Source organism: Eublepharis macularius, chromosome 4, assembly GCF_028583425.1.
Source record: "Eublepharis macularius isolate TG4126 chromosome 4, MPM_Emac_v1.0, whole genome shotgun sequence".
Classification (NCBI taxonomy): Eukaryota; Metazoa; Chordata; class Lepidosauria; order Squamata; family Eublepharidae; genus Eublepharis; species Eublepharis macularius.
Genome location: NC_072793.1, coordinates 90,994,544 through 91,010,387, shown reverse-complemented (window position 1 = coordinate 91,010,387; position 15,844 = coordinate 90,994,544). Strand labels below are relative to the sequence as shown.

The following is a 15,844-nucleotide window of genomic DNA, read 5'->3' as shown; positions in this document are numbered from 1 at the left end:
ATGGAAAAACTCAGGGGGGAAGTTCTATACGTTGCTATGTTTACAATAGAATCTAATGTATCCGTCAGTCTTCTTGATAAGTACATACTTATAATAAAACATATAGTTCCTTATACCTCTTACATAGTAACAAAGTTCATCATTGTTGTTCACATTTATGATGTTATGAAGTGTCTTTAATTCTGGTTTTATTATTTGTAGAATGTGGTTATTATTAACTGCTTTGGCAATCCAGAGGGGGGAGATGGTGGGAAAGTGGGAGAGATGGGATAGTCCATCTTGGCTGACAAACTGTCCTCAAATGCACATCAGGTACTATGTGACTTGGTGGACCTCAGTGACACTTTGTGTAGCGATTCCTGTGATCACCACAATTCCTTGATCACTACTGAAGTATACATGCATAATTTTATTTGGCATGCTTATTTCTTGCAAGCATGCCCGTGGGAACAGCTTTCCAGGAAGAAATTGGCAGAAAATATACGTGCGAATGGACACCGTTGTTAGAAATTCCTGTGGACCTAACACACACTAACAGCGAAATCCTAAGATGTCTTACCCCTGTCTAAACTCATTGATTTCAATGAGCTTAGACTGGAGTAGCTCTGCTTAAGATTTTAATATAATATATGGTTTAACAAGCACCACTTGTTCAAGCACTAACTTGCCTGTTTTCATGAGAATTTCAAAAATGTCACTGCAAATGTTGAAATGACCTTTATCTGCAACCTTCCAGATTTATTAATTCTATCACAAGTATGCCATCTACTGTTCAAAGAGTAGTTTCTTCATTCGAAGCTGTAAATCTGCTTTTATTTCCTGCCATACTAAAATCCATCTTTAATTAAGATTAACCCTAGTAGTTTGAATTCAATATAATGTTTCTGTTCTATGGAGAAATATTGAGGTAAAAATTTATGCTAGAATTAATTTTGGAGTGTTTCCTAGTGTTGCAACCTTTATGCTAAAATGTATATCCATATGCAGTATTTTGTCTTCTAAATTATGTTCATAGCGAAAATCTGGTAAAAATGAGTTTGTGAACAAACACTTTGTCATCTGTTTCAATGATTTTCTTTTCAACTCCAATCCAAACCTTAAGCCACTCCCTGTCTTGAGCAAAAGGCTCATAATGAATCAGTCCATAGCAATGTAATGCTTTTGTTTTATTGTTTAAGATCAGGAGTTTAATCAATATAGTGGTTCTAAGTGCTACATGTCTTCATCAGGAACACTCAGAAAACCCACTCCTGAATTCTTCAGCAGAAGCGGCACGTGTTCCATGCTTTCAACATTTTCCACGATTCAGAATGCCAATTTTTACTTTCTTCTTCCTGAAAGAGAAGATAACACATACTGAATAAACATTTCATTCCTCAGTACAAAGCAGAGAATTCCGAGTTGAGCTTTGTGAGAACCTGAGCATGTGCATTTCTAACAGTCAGTACAAGGACCAAAGGCTAATTAATTCTTGCAAGCCTCTGAGATAAGACTTTTTGACATTGCTTGTCCATACAATCTGCTTTATGCTGCATGGCAGAAACAAACCAAGAAACCTACTAGCATTTGGTAAACTGGAAATAGATGGAAGTTTAAATCATCCTTGGACAGGATTCAAGTATTTTATACCTAATTTTGAAAATTGCCCCAAAGTCCAGATAAAAAAATCTTCAATATGGTACCATGTACTGACAGGGGAGACTTTTCTATAAACCCAGGGGAACCTGCACATTTGCACAGAAATCCCAAAGAGTTTAATAAAAAACCAAACCTGAAAAGCAACATCTGTGCTTGTGCAAACTTTGCAACTCTAATTGGCTTAATTAGATTAGTGAGCACTCTGAGCCATCCAAAGATAAGGAGAAGCACCTAAGATGCAGCCTGCTGCAAACTTTTTGTGGCACACTTTGCCTCCAGTAATGGGATGGCTAGTCAAGAAGCAGTTGGTATGTCCAGCTGCTTGAGGCTAGGGCTTCCTAGTTCAAAGAGAGGCACAGTCATCCCCAGATCCAGCTCTGCACGGTGCTAGTACTTTGTCACTTGAACTGAAGGGTTACAATCACTGCCTGCAAGCCAGGCAGTGTGGATAGAAAGGAAGAGGGAAGAGCAGAAGGTGTAAAAGTGTCCTCTTTTTCCTGCTCCTGTTATGTATTTTTTTCAGATTCCCAGTTGTTCTGTCTTATTCTGTTCAATGGTGATTATGTAACCTGAGTTAACATTATATTCTTTGAACTGGGAGTCCCAGCCAAACTTCAGCTAGGATTTCTGCTGTTACTCATATATGCCCAGCTCAAGATGGGAATATTATGGTAGGAAGTGGCACCAGAGGATGGAGCGTCTCACTTTATTGACATGAGCATTTGGGGGGGGGGGCTAATGTCTGCTTTTAAAGATACAGCTGTGACTAAAAAGTTAGCAACTATTGCTGTAAACTGATGACCATTCTGATGTGATGGAAACTTTTGACTTCTGTTTTCTTAAGACAATGAAATACTCGAATTATAATCACTCACATCTGTTTCTACTTGAACTGTCTTTAATCTATGAAGCTGTATATTGATATAAAAATAAATCAGATAAGAACTGATTTATACCATTTTCAAGTGCTCCATTGACTGGTAAGGTATAAACATACCACAGCACAAAGCAGGTTCATGAATGCTGATTCCCAAAATTTTAAATTTACCTGTCCAGCTGAGTCATGAGCAAACTTTCCCTGTTTACTATAATGTATCTTGTGCCTTCCTGGAAAAGTTCAAAGTTATCTGCCTTGAACTTCAAATAGCTGGAAAAATATAGTTCTCTTCTATGTACTTGTATTAATATCCATCTTTCTCTACTGTTTAGGTGAAAAAGGGAGGGCAAACGTTTTAGATTTATTTGCCTCTAAGGGTTTTAAAAAATTTTTTTGGATGGATGACCAATTGTTTAATAGGATATATTTCAAGCTGAACAGTGTGCTGCTGAATAATCCAGTATTATTGCTCCAGGGACAACACAGCAATGATTAGTTCTTCAAAAACCTGATATATTTTGCTGCTCTATCTTGAAGTGAGCACATTTATACCCTATCCTGCTTGCATTATGGAATATAAGAAGATATGCAGAGGATGCTAAGAGGTCTTTGGACGCTGACCAGTCTCAGTCCTATTTAGCTTCATCGAAGTTCCTGCATTGTGTACCTTCCAACCATTTTCTGGGCCCAAGGAATGCCTGACTCTGCTTCTTGCTTCTTGTCACCTTTGTTATCTAAGTTTTTGTCAAAAGGTGACTGTTTGCCCTGCTCAAAGTTACCTCTTTAAAATTTCATTGATCTGTGGACATACAGGACACCACAGTGGCCTCTTCTGTGCTGAATATGTTGTCTACAGACAACTGCCTTAGATGGGCCTCTTTGCTTTCAGGAGACAGCTCAAAGCTGTATGAAGGAATATTTTAATCCCAGAATTCATGCTAGGGATACATTGCATTATGTCCTGTGTTTGGTTTTCACCTTGAACAACATGTACTTTGAAAATAAATCTTAATTGAGTTAGGTGGGAAGTGCTGTTAAGTAAATACAAATATAACCGTGGTCTCAAGTTTATATAGAATGTTCAAAAGTTTGCTTGCAGTATTTTTAGTTTGGTGGTTTAATAAAATATATCTTGCTTGTCATTGCTTTTTTGTTTTGTTTTTTAAAGGGGCTGGTACTCATACATAAGGCTGAGCCAATTTCCACCAATGACTTGGTGGAAGTCCACCTCATGACTTGGGAGAGGCCCCTCCCAAGGAGCTGTTATTCAGTACTGGTGTGTACCGGTACTATAATTTTTTAAAGCCTTGTTGCTTTTTATTTTTCCCCTCACTCTGAGACTAAGAGGACCACCATGATCTTTTTTAAATGAAGCAAAAAACCTAAAAGAAGGTCAACAGGTCCAGAGAAAACATCAGCATTTAAAGAAATTAAATACTGATGGAAAACAGATACTTACTGACTCTCAAGACACAGGAGACATTCATTGTCATATGTCCTTCCATCAGTGCCACAGACAAAATCCACTTTTTTAGAACATGCCGGCAGATTGTATTTCTCACAGTCAGGCTGTAAAATACAACTGTATCGTTCAGTATCAGGGCTACTTGTAAATTGCAAGAATGGAACACTCCTTTAATAGGAGGTTTATATATTTAATTAATTAATTAACATTACTTATAGACCTCCTTTCTCACTGGATTACACAGTGTAATTAAACACAATCAACAGCTGGGATGTACAATAAACTATACAATAGGGTATAGATTGAAGAAATGAAAACAAGCAGAAATCTGATAAACAGCTGAAACAATGTTGAAGGTTTATATTGGAGAATGAGGCTTGACTTTGAGTAACAGAATCACATGGAGATTAAACTTTGCACAAACATGACAGAAACACTGTGTGCTAGTGTCCCCTTTCCTAAATAAAGTGCCTGCCTTTTGTATTCAGTTTAGGGCCAGTTTAGGGCCAGTTTAGACATGAAGGCATTTATGGGTCTGACCCATGGCTGCTGCCATTTTACAGCTATTTAAAAATGCTACAAGGGCCTGATCTTGATTGGGCCCAAAGCACAGCTAGCTGAGGCACTTTAGCCGTACCTACTCACCCCACAGTTGTTTCAGCAGTTGAAAAGGCATGGTGGAAGAGACAAGAGTGCCTCAGTCTGCCACACTGTGGGCCTGAGCAGTGTTGGGTCATTGCAACATTTTAAAATCACTTCAAAATGATATTGTAGTCCATAGGTCAGACCTAGAATCATAGAATCATAGCGTTGGAAGAGGCCATACAGACCATCTAGTCCAACCCCCTGCCCAGTGCAGGATCTGCCTAAAGCATCTCTGACAAGTATTCATCCAGCCTCTTCTTGAAAACTGCCAGTGAGGGGGAGCTCACCACCTCCCTAGGCAGCTGATTCTACTTTTGAACTACTCTGACTGTGAAAAAGTTTTTCCTAATATCCAGCCGGTACCTTTGTGCATGTAATTTAAGCCCATTGCTTTGGGTCCTACCGTCTGCTGCCAACTGGAACAGCTCCTTGCCCTCCTCCAAATGACAGCCTTTCAAATATTTAAAGAGAGCAATCATGTCCCACCTCAACCTCCTCCAAACTAAACATCCCCAAGGCCCTCAGCCTTTCCTCGTAGGGCTCAGTCTCCAGACCCCTGATCATCCTCGTCGCTCTCCTCTGCACCTTCTCGATTTTGTCCACATCCTTTTTGAAGTGATCCTAGCTGGGTGAAGGCGGGGATGGGCATTGCCACTTGCTCCGCACCCGATCCTGGCCTGGGCTTCCCTCCACAGCAGTGCCCTCTGGTGGCACACCAGGGTAGGAAGTGAGTTGTCTTAAATACACTTAGCCTTTTATACAGTAGGATACTGAATACTGATGCATAAAAACTACAAAAATGCATACATTTTATGGGAAACACTTGGTGCAAGGAAATGGAAAATGGCATGGAAATCAAGAATCACAGGTTCAGTTTGCACTCAGGAAAAGTGAAATCAAAACTGGGTTTTCAGGCAGAAATACCAGAGATGAGAAATGAGAGATGGTGCCTAATCAGAATGAAGGCTACACTGCCCAGTCTGTTTTGTTGTGCTTCTTTCCTTGAAATGACATTGCTGGTTTGCTACATACAGTCAGGAAAGTGTTCCGCCAAACTACTGTACTTACGAGAGTCACTTTTACCTCTTCCTCCTCACTGCTGTCACTGTAATCCAGCTCAGCATTTCCTAAAACAAAGGAGGAAGAGTTATTAGAAATGTAGCCTACTTTTAGCAGAACCTTGGCTGTTTTGATTACTGTTGGATCAGAGGAGGGGGCAGATCCAAAGATTTGTATCTGCTAAGTGGAAGACATACCATGCAATCCTGTACAGAACCCAATGGTTTTAGACTAGAATAACCCTGCATAGGATTGCACTGTTAGTCCATCAGATGAAGCCTTCTTCTATGGGAGAAAAACTCTTGTGTAGCAGAAGAGAGTCTTTGGAAACAACATTTTTCAATAGTAAGGATTAACATTTAAGAATATTTATTCATTTAAGGGCGAAATACAACCTTTCGCCCTTAAACAGGTGTAACATTGTCATCTATAAATCTTAAAGCTTTAAAAAGCTTTTTAAAGAAATCATGACTTGTTTCCAAATAACAATGCATTTTGGACCATATTGGCTTCAATATACTAACATGATATCTTGTTATAGTTCTTGTATTTGGGGAAGCAAGAAGTCTCCCCATGTAAAGTATCCTAGATCATGGACTGTTTCCCCTTGGGGGAATACAATCGTCCTGTAATCAAAGAAACCACAAACCAGGTGTAAGCAAAAGTGCGTATATCTTTCTTTGAACAGAATAAAAATAACAGATTATCTGGGCCCAGTGACCAGACTAGAGACAGAATGCCTAATGTCATTAACAACTCTCTGCTTGCTCGATACACAGCTTTGCTTCTGGGAGAGGGGTCTCTTCCAGATCCTTTGTGTAGCTTCTGTGCTAATGCTACTCACCAGTGAGGCATCATTTCCACCCTGGTCTGAATGTGAACACACAACTAGTCTTTTTTACCAATCATAAACCCAGTCTCACTTCTAAGATTTCTAGTTCCTCTCTAATAGTCATCAAATTTTCCAATTAATCTTGTATCCTTCTGATCTTTCACAGATCCCTGGCAGCATTTTGATTGCTATATTTAGCCCACATATTATAGGCATGTTTGTTTCAAAACAACAAAGACTCTTCTGGAATTTTAAGGATGTACCCATTTACAGGCTTTGCCTCAAAAAAGCTTACGGCACATTTGTTAATCTTTATGGTGCTTTGTTAATTTTGCTGCAACGAGCTGACACAATTACCATTCTGATTTCCCCCCCATTTTCCATTATATGAGACTCATACAATCAGGTGTCTATTTTCCCATACGCCACTTAATATGAGCCTGAAAGACATTGCTGGAAAGTCTAGCGTTTGGAAGAAAGCAAAAATAGAGAGTAAATTCCAATATGCACTCACCTAAAGTACAGAAGAGCCCTGCAGTGAAAAGGAGGAATATGGTAGTTACTCTCATTGTTGACTGGTGGCTGAAGGTTGACTTTAGAACACAGACCTTTCTGGAAGCAATATCTGAACAATCCCAGAAGGACGGTTTCTTGTGGGCTCAATTTATGGCACCACAGGCTCTGCCCACTCTTGATAACACTTTCCAGACAATCAGGTGATATAGGGAGGGACTTGGCAGAATCTGAAGAGGGGAATAAAGAAGACAACATAATGCAAATGAACAAACAAAACCTCCAAATGGGGTAATTTCTCCAAGCAGGATTAAGTACCTCTGTTGTTACAGAACTAGACTGTGAAATCAAGTGAATATATCTCTATATATCTGTCTAGAACATTTTAATCCTGCCTTTCTTCCACAAAGCTCAGAGTGGCACTCATATTCTAACTTACCTGATTTCTGATTTTATCTGGCTCCTTGTCCATCAGGATCTTCTGGAGAAGACCACCTACTATCTATTCCGCAGTTTCCATCTGTTCCGCAAACAGTCTCTCTACATGTTGCAAAGTACTTGGGGATGCTCAAGTGCAGGATTTTATCTGCGGTCCTCAATTCATGTTCAGGCTCTTCTTGCTCGTTGCATGTGCATGCCGCTTTCATGGGAGCTCCCTTTGTGTGATGGTATCTTCAAGTGAGTTCAGCTCTGTTTTCACTGAGAGGCTCCTTTGACTTATCAATTTGCTGTGGGCTCCTTTCATTTGCCAATTTGCATTTCTTTAAGGTGTGAGAAACTGTCAAGATCAACATTTCGATGAATGGATGTGGGAAGTGGGGGAAATTGGGATACTTTTAACAGTTGAGGAGGAACTGATACTGAATGTGTTAATGTACTCATGGGGAGCAAATTGAAGTGTGACTGTGTGGAGTGAGTACATGAAAAGTTTGAGGGGGGCATGTGAAATGAGGTTCACTTGAGCATCCCTAGGCACTTCGTAATGTGTAGAGAGACTGTGAGAGCCAAAGGTTCAAGGGGCTCAAAAGCCAGCACCTGTCCAAGATCCAGAACTTTGTGTGGCTCAGTCCCTTGAGCGGTCCCTTCTACCACCGCTCCCTTCACAGGGTCTCCTAGGGCTCTGACAACAGAGCAGGTAGAGAGCCAGAGCCGAAGCCTGGAACAGGTAGAGGAGCATATGCCTCTTGCACACAGGATGAAGACACCACTTACGCCTTGGTAAAATTGAGGACCAAGCCTCACTGCAGGAAGGGATGGACAGCGACTTCGGTTATAACTCCTCAGCTGAGTTTCAGTGACTTCTCATTTAACAGCTCTCCAATCTGACTGGCCCAATATTACTCAGTAAGCTTCATGGCAGAGTGAAGATTTGATCCTGGGCCTCTTAGATTCTAGTCACACATATGAAGCTACCTCATAAGGAGTCTGAGCTTTTGTCAATCAAAATAAATATTGTCTTCTCTCACTGGCAGTGGCATTTCAGGATCTCAGGTGGAGGTCTTTCATATCAGCCACTACTTTTAAACTGGAGATGCCAAGGATTCAACCTGGGATCTTCTGCATGCCAAGCAGATGCTCTACCACTGAGACATGACCCCTACTCAGCATCCTAACTACTACGCCATGTTGACTCTCCTAGATTTTAGTTTAGTACTCCACACTATACCACACTGAATGCCATGATAACACCAGGACATTTTAGGGAGTATGTACAAACTCATGTTTGAATTACACAGTAATTTAGAATAACTTACACTATTTAGTTTCATTTAGAATTTCCACCTTAGCCATAATCATAAACAGAGAAAACTGTAAAAGTCAAGTGGCTTTCTACTGATTGTACCCAGGTCCATGTCCAGTAAGAGCTTAAAACCAGCAATAGTATATTAATTTTAAATTATAGGAGTTGGCTCCAATAGGGACTTTCCATTCACCAAACGACCTTCTGGATATAACCTTATATAAGCAACAAGTGATGCAGTTCATGTGAAGCACACTTGATTGGCCCCACAAGTTTAGCTGGAAAGTGTAGTCAGAGACTCCCTTCTTCACGTATCAGCTGTGGCGATGGCGAAGCTTCAGCCACTCTTTATATGCCTGGTACCTGCATGTGGTGGCTTGCACGCAGGGCCTAGCTGGGCCGGGGCGGGGCTGTGGCAGTGGTGAGAGTGCAGTAGCACCTTCTGGATGGGCAGCGGCAAGGGAGAAGCAGCAGAGGGTGGTGCATGCCCCTCCTCCTGTGGCCTGCTGGAGCTGCGCAGAGCTGGAGCATGGTTGCTGGGCATCTCCTGACACGGGAGCAGAGTTCAGTACTGCACCCACCAGGCTCCATCCTCACCCCACTGCGCCACTGCTCTCCCCACCTTGCAGTAGGCGCCAATGTCCACTTGCGCAAATGTGAGTCCCAGGTCCTGCAAGCGAGAAGGGAAGGCAGGCAGGCAGAAAGGAAGAAGCAGCCCCACCGCCACTGCAGCCCAGCTGCCAGCCAGCCAGGCCTCCGTGCCAAGGCTCAGCCTCCTCGCTGAGCCCCCCAGCACCTGGGAGCAGGTAGGGGTGAGGAGAGGAGCCAAGTGGCTGGAGCTTCACCGCTACTGCAGTTGCTATGGGAAGAAGTCTCCAACCATACTTCCCAAGTAAACTTGTGCTGACCCGTAAAATGTGTCACTTGTAGCTTGACTATATAATTAGAATTAGAATCAAAGACAAAGAGTGAAATATTTGAATTTTAAAAACTGTATTGAGCACACAGTCAGATAAATGTCTGCATATTTCAAGTTTCACATGCAAGAGGAGGAATCATCTATCTATGCCAGAATTGAGGCCTCTGCAAAGTTAAGAGTTAATGACAGCAAGCCTCCATTTGTTCATGAAAGGCACAAGCCCAGCTTCGTTGCCTTGCTTGTGTACTCTATCTTCCTCCCCTTGCACATAGAGTGCAGATAAAGGCTTTTGGGTTTAGGTAGCCTTGAAGTATGAGCACCTGAGCAAATTGTTTCTCCCTCACAAGCCAGGATTTAAACCAATTTAATACCAGTTTGTAGAGGGGAAACATACTCCATTTTTCCTGGGCACACTGGAGTTGATTCAAAGCTTTCTAACCAGGAATCTCTCAATTGTGTTCCACATGCAAGCGGAAGAGGGAGAGAGCATGCAAGCCTGACAACAAAATGGGTTTGTGCCTGTTATGAACTAACAGAGGTTGGTTCTGATGTATGAATGCAGCCACAATCTAGTGTGTGTCACAGTTTATAAGGGCAGATGAGAATAACTTGCAAAGAACTAGGTATGCCGAAAGCACTTCAAGTCTTCTGCTGTGCAAGGTTTTTAATGCAGGATATTAAAACTTTTTAATGCAGGATATTGAAACTTTTTCTACTTGTTATCAGGAACAAACATGCATAGAAATTCATCCAGGATCACAAAAATGTTCCATTTTGTCAACATACCACAGATGGCACCTGCACAGTTGATAAGGTAAAAATTGGGACAGATAAGATAGCTGAGGGGCAGTATAAAACCCGATGTAACTCTGACAGACTTAGTGGAGTTTTGCAAGTGATAAATATGGCCTATTATAGCCATCTGATAACCAAATACTATCTATAAAATTAGCACCAGGTGTCAAGTAGCAGCAATTTGGCATTTGCAGCAAGTGCTCCATTTCTCAGCTCTCCCTCCCCTTTTATTCATTCTGTACTGGTGATGTTCTCATTATCTGACTCTGGATATGACTCCAAGAACTAAAATTCTTTCTTCTTCATTTAACTGCTCCTTCTTATGCTTCCCATCTGTTTTAAAATATTCTAACATTGGAATAAGTAAACCACAGGCAGTGAAATTAGGAGGATCATGGCTGTTTTAAGGGAAATATAAATATATATAAAAACTAGCTTGATGCCCGTGCTTCGCTCCGGTATTTCACTACTTTAAATCCCGTTATAATACTTATGGGTATGTAACATTTTTAGGTTTGTGAGGGTTTTTTGAGTTGGTTTTGTAGTATAATAGCATAGTACCCAAACTTCACAAAGATGTTTGAATAAAATGGAGCATGTTGATGCCTAAAACGGATGAAGGGAATTTCAAAATGTACCATTTATTGAAGAGAATTTTAAAAGGAAAAGAGTGTAGTGTAATAAATAAAGTGAAAAATACGTACAACCTTTTTTTCTGTTGAAGGACCTCTTGGTAGACCTCATTGGTGGTTTTTCCCCACTTTGAAGCCCCCACTTTGAGGAGAAGCTTGTGGGCTGGGAAGCCAGGACGGTTTAGCATGTTGAGGAACTCCACGGGGTAGTGGAACACATCATCCATTTGCACCACTGAGTCCACAGATCTGTACTCCATTTCTGCCCTTTTGAGTGAGTTAAGTTGTGTTTCACTAATGATGGAAGCCTTGTCATTCTTGGGGGTCAGAATGGCATGCTTGCACAGCCCATCCATGAACTTCTCCATGATAATGATATCAGGGCATATCGTGGCTGTTAGGTCTGCTAGGGTCATCACTACTGTGCCCAGGCCTGCAGGGATGGTCACCTTTCCCTTGGATGTGAGACTTGCTGGTTCTTAGCCACTGCTGCTCAGTGCACCACATGAGTATGATGTGCATATTTCTTTGCTGCAATCTCTAAGTTGCTTCCTCCTTTTAGCATCAGTGTATCTTGCATGACATCTGCCAGAAGGCTTATTGGTGGCAGTAAGAGGTGATGGCCGTGAGAAGTGTGACTTGGAGTTTGACTGAGGGAAGGGTGGTGTGGTGGGCACTTCGGCAGGTTCATGTCAGAGGTTTGCATTGAAATGGCCCCTAGAAAGGTTGTGTACTATCTCCCCATGAACATTTAAAAACTTGGTTGCCTTACTGACTTTTATGTAAAATCCCTATTCAGGAGTCTTGTACTATCTATCTTCAAATGTCAGTAGTGTTCTTGATCATGACCTTATTTTTACCTCAGAACACAGAGTTCCACAGCTGACCCATCAGAGAGAGGGGGGTGCAAGCAGGCAGGCCTCACAGTAGGATTGCCAGTCCAGGTTGGATAGAATGGGGTTTAGGGAGGGGAGGGGCCTCAGATTGGTATAATAGCACAGAGTCCACTGTCCAAAGCAGCCATTTTCTCCAGGGGATCTGATCTCTGTCACCTGGAGATCAGGTGTAATTCTGGGAGAGCTCCAGCCACCATCTGAAGGCTAGCAACCCTACACCACAGGGAGACTGGCAACCCTGGGATGTGCATTTTACCTCAGGACACATTCACTGACTCCCTTAGCAACTGTTTAGAATGTTGGCCCATATGCAAATGACCTTGAAAGCTAGCCCAGTCAGGGCAGAGTAGCTGAGTTGGCAGTTGGCAGGGGAGGAGAAGCCTCCCAGCCACACAGGGAAGCTGTATCCTTATAGGAAAACACATTTTACCCCTTTTTACCTGCTTAGGGGGCTCCTACATCACAAAAGGAACATCCTCCCCAAATTTCACACTTCTAGGTCCAGGGGTTTGGGCTGGGTGTTAATGAGTCAGTCAGGACACTTGTCTATATATATATAGGCAGGGCTGGCTCCAGCGTCGCTGGTGCCTGAGGCAGCTTAAGGCTGCCACTGTGTGTGCACGCCAGACTGTGTGATGACATCACAGCATGTGATGTCATCACACAGGGCTGGCGCATGCACAAGGGGCCTTCCAGCCCTCCCGTTCAGTTGCTCTGCGGGCCAGGCACAGCCAGCCGCCATGGCCACTGGCTGCACCTGGCCTGCTGAGCAACTAAACAAAAGGCTGCCCCGCTCAGCTGCCCCATGCTGCCACCACCAGCATGCGCTCCTGAGCAGGCACAGCAGCTGCGGGCCAGGCACGGCAGGCAGCCGGGGTGGCACGCGGCAGTGTGCATCCTCCCAGCCCTCCAGCTCAGATGTTCCATGCGCCTCCCCAGCCGCCTGCCATGCCTGGCCTGCAGCTGTGTGTTGGCGGCGGCGGCAGCAGCACAGAGCAACTGGGCAGGAGGGCTGGGAGGCTGCCACGCTCCTACCCCCAGGCCGCTGCCCCCACCAGTGCCTTAGCACCCGAGGCAGCTGCTGGCCCGGCCTCAATGGGTAGGCTGGCCCTGTATATAGATAGATATGAACATCTTTTTTGGCAAAGACAGAAAAGATTGTTAGTTCTGCAAAGAAGAAATTCTGGCTAAGTATGCAGTCAGTATACTTGGTTATGAGTGCACCAAAGATTACACTGTTGTGATGTGGTATTATATTAATATATTATATATGTCTGAAGGGGCCACCACAGGTATAATACAAAGGATAGAATTTCCTGTCTTCATATCAACTCAAACAATGTTTTCAATGGCATCCATTCGCAAGTGGTGTACTTAGGATATTCTGGCTCTGGAGCAAGGCACTTTACTGGGGCCCATTCTCTGCACACATACAAAGCAAATACATTACTTTAAAATGTGTCAATATTTAACTGCATATTCAGTCATCTCTCCTTTGCTCTTTTCCCTGCTTTATCTTTCCTGAATTTTCTTTTCTGATACCCACATTGTATAACTTACAAAAAATTATAAAACAAACCATTGCAATGCCTGTTTCACTGCACAATTTATTATATTATGCAGTACATGTTCAAAAATTACTGACATTAACTAAATCTATATCTATATATATAAAGATAAGTATCCTGACTGACTCATCAATGCCCAGCCCAAACCTCTGGACCTAGAAATGTGAAATTTGGGGAGAACATTCCTTTCATAATGTAAACACCCACTAAGAAGAAATTTTAAGAGATTCCTCCCCTAAGGGGATAAAAAGGGTGTTTTCCCAAAGGGATGCAACTTCCCTGTGTGGCTGGCAGGCTGCTGCCTACTTGCACCCCCACCCACTGCCAGCTCGGCCACTCTTCCCTGATTGGGCCAGCCTTTCAAGGCAATTTTCATATGCGGGCTAATGGGGGCTCACAACATTCCACACCTAATCTCTCCCTCCCCCAGAGACAGTTGGAACACAGAGGTCATTTGCATATGTGGCCTAATTGGTCCTCACCCCCCCACACACACTCTAAACAGTAGGCAGTTGCTATTGGGAGTCATTGAATGCGTCCTGAGGTAAAATGCACCTCCCAGTCTACCCCTAAAAGTTCACTAGGGTTGCCAGTCTTTTTGTGGGGCCTGGCAGTCCTGTGTGGCTGGCAGGCTCCTGCCTGCTTGCACCCCCTTTCTCTGATTGGTCAGCTGTGAAACTGTGTTCTGAGGTAAAAATAGGGCTGCCAGACCCCTGGTGGGGGCAGGGGATCCCCCACCCCCATACTCCCACCCCCGCCCCTACTTACCTGGCCAGAGGGGGGGGCACGCACCTTCTATGAGCACCCCCCCTGCGGTGCTGCGCACCCCCGCGCACAGCCACTGCCAGAATGCCTGTTTTGGCTTGGATCAGGGCCACTGCGGAGCGCGGGAGCGTTCCTGTGCTCCACAGGGGCCCACAACGGGCCCGATCCATGCCAAAATGGGCCCAATCCGTGCCAAAATGGGCGCGGATTGGGCCTGTTTTGGTGCGGATTGGGCCCATTGTGGGCTCCTGCGGAGTCCAGGAATGCCCCCACGCTCTGCAGCAGCCCAAAACGGGCCCAATCCGTGCCAAAATGGGCATGGATTGGGCCCGTTTTGGCATGGATCAGGTCCGTTGTGGGCTCCTGCGGAGTGTGGGAGTGTTCCTGCGCTCTGCAGGGGCCCACAACGGGCCCAAACCGCACCAAAATGGGCCCAATCCACACCCATTTTGGCACGGATCGGGCCCATTTTGGGCTGCTGCGAAGTGTAGGAGCGTTCCTGCTCTCCGCAGCAGCCCCCAACGGCGCAAGCCAGGGGGCTGCATGATGACATCACTTCAAAGTGACGTTATCACACTTGGAGGAGCGCGAGCGTGCACCCCCCCCCCCCAGGTAAGAGCCAGGCCCCAATCTTCCACTGGGAGATTGAGGGGGCCTGGCAACCCTAGGTAAAAATCAGGTAAAGGAAACTGCAGACAGTTGAAGAAAGGTGGTAACTGGATTTAAAGTAATTAAATACCATGGCAAAGCACGGGTATCAAGCTAGTATGTCTATATAGATCTAATGTTGTACTAATAGATGCAGTAGATTATGTGAATTCTCAGCTTTCTTTCTTTTTTAAGTAAGTCTCTAGCTTCTCCCATTGCAGAGAGATATGCTTTTTTCTTTATATCTCTGTGAGGGAAGGTCTAGAGACTTACTTTAAAAAAAAACAAGCAAGCAAGCTGGGAATTCAAAGAATTTGCTGCATCTATTGTTACAACAGTCAGTCAATATAACAATATGAAAATAACCATTTTAAAAAATTGCAAAAGCCCTAGTGACTGAGAGGAAGGGGGAATGGCTTCTTCTGGAACCAAAAAGCAGCACAATTTGAAAAGAACAGAACCACTGCTGGTCTGGCTTCCATTCTAACAGAGGTTGGTTTACACGCTGGTGCAGGCCTCTGCCTCCTGGTTCTGGACTGGGCTGGGGGGGAGGGGGCTTATGCATGGGTGGAAGAGCTGCTCCCCTTTTAGGCTTCCTCATGCAATGACTTCCTTATGTGTTCATTTTCAATCTTTTAAAAAAATTAGCCCTTGTGTCAACAAAATTTTATAAGAATGCACAAAAAATAAAAAGGGTGTATGAGTGCTGTGCCATCAATGATGGTGCCACCAATGATGACAGCACCCTCACTTGAAAATCCTGATTATTTAAGGTAGAACAAAATAAACCAACTCCACAACTGTAAAAAATGCAAAGGGAGGGCAAATGTGCGGAAGAACTGTACCCAAAC

The 15,844-nt window shown here is 43.6% G+C and overlaps 1 protein-coding gene across 1 annotated transcript; it reads right to left on the bottom strand.

Moving 5' to 3' along the window:
• Nucleotides 1-1,147: 1,147 nt before the first annotated feature.
• Nucleotides 1,148-7,185, bottom strand: LOC129326906 (serine protease inhibitor Kazal-type 1-like). The gene is made up of 4 exons (XM_054975228.1): nucleotides 7,031-7,185; nucleotides 5,694-5,752; nucleotides 3,975-4,084; nucleotides 1,148-1,334 (listed from the first exon to the last, which is right to left on the bottom strand). Exons 1-4 carry the CDS (start codon nucleotides 7,083-7,085, stop codon nucleotides 1,289-1,291), a joined length of 270 nt encoding a protein of 89 aa, XP_054831203.1. The 5' UTR covers nucleotides 7,086-7,185; the 3' UTR covers nucleotides 1,148-1,288.
• Nucleotides 7,186-15,844: the final 8,659 nt, after the last annotated feature.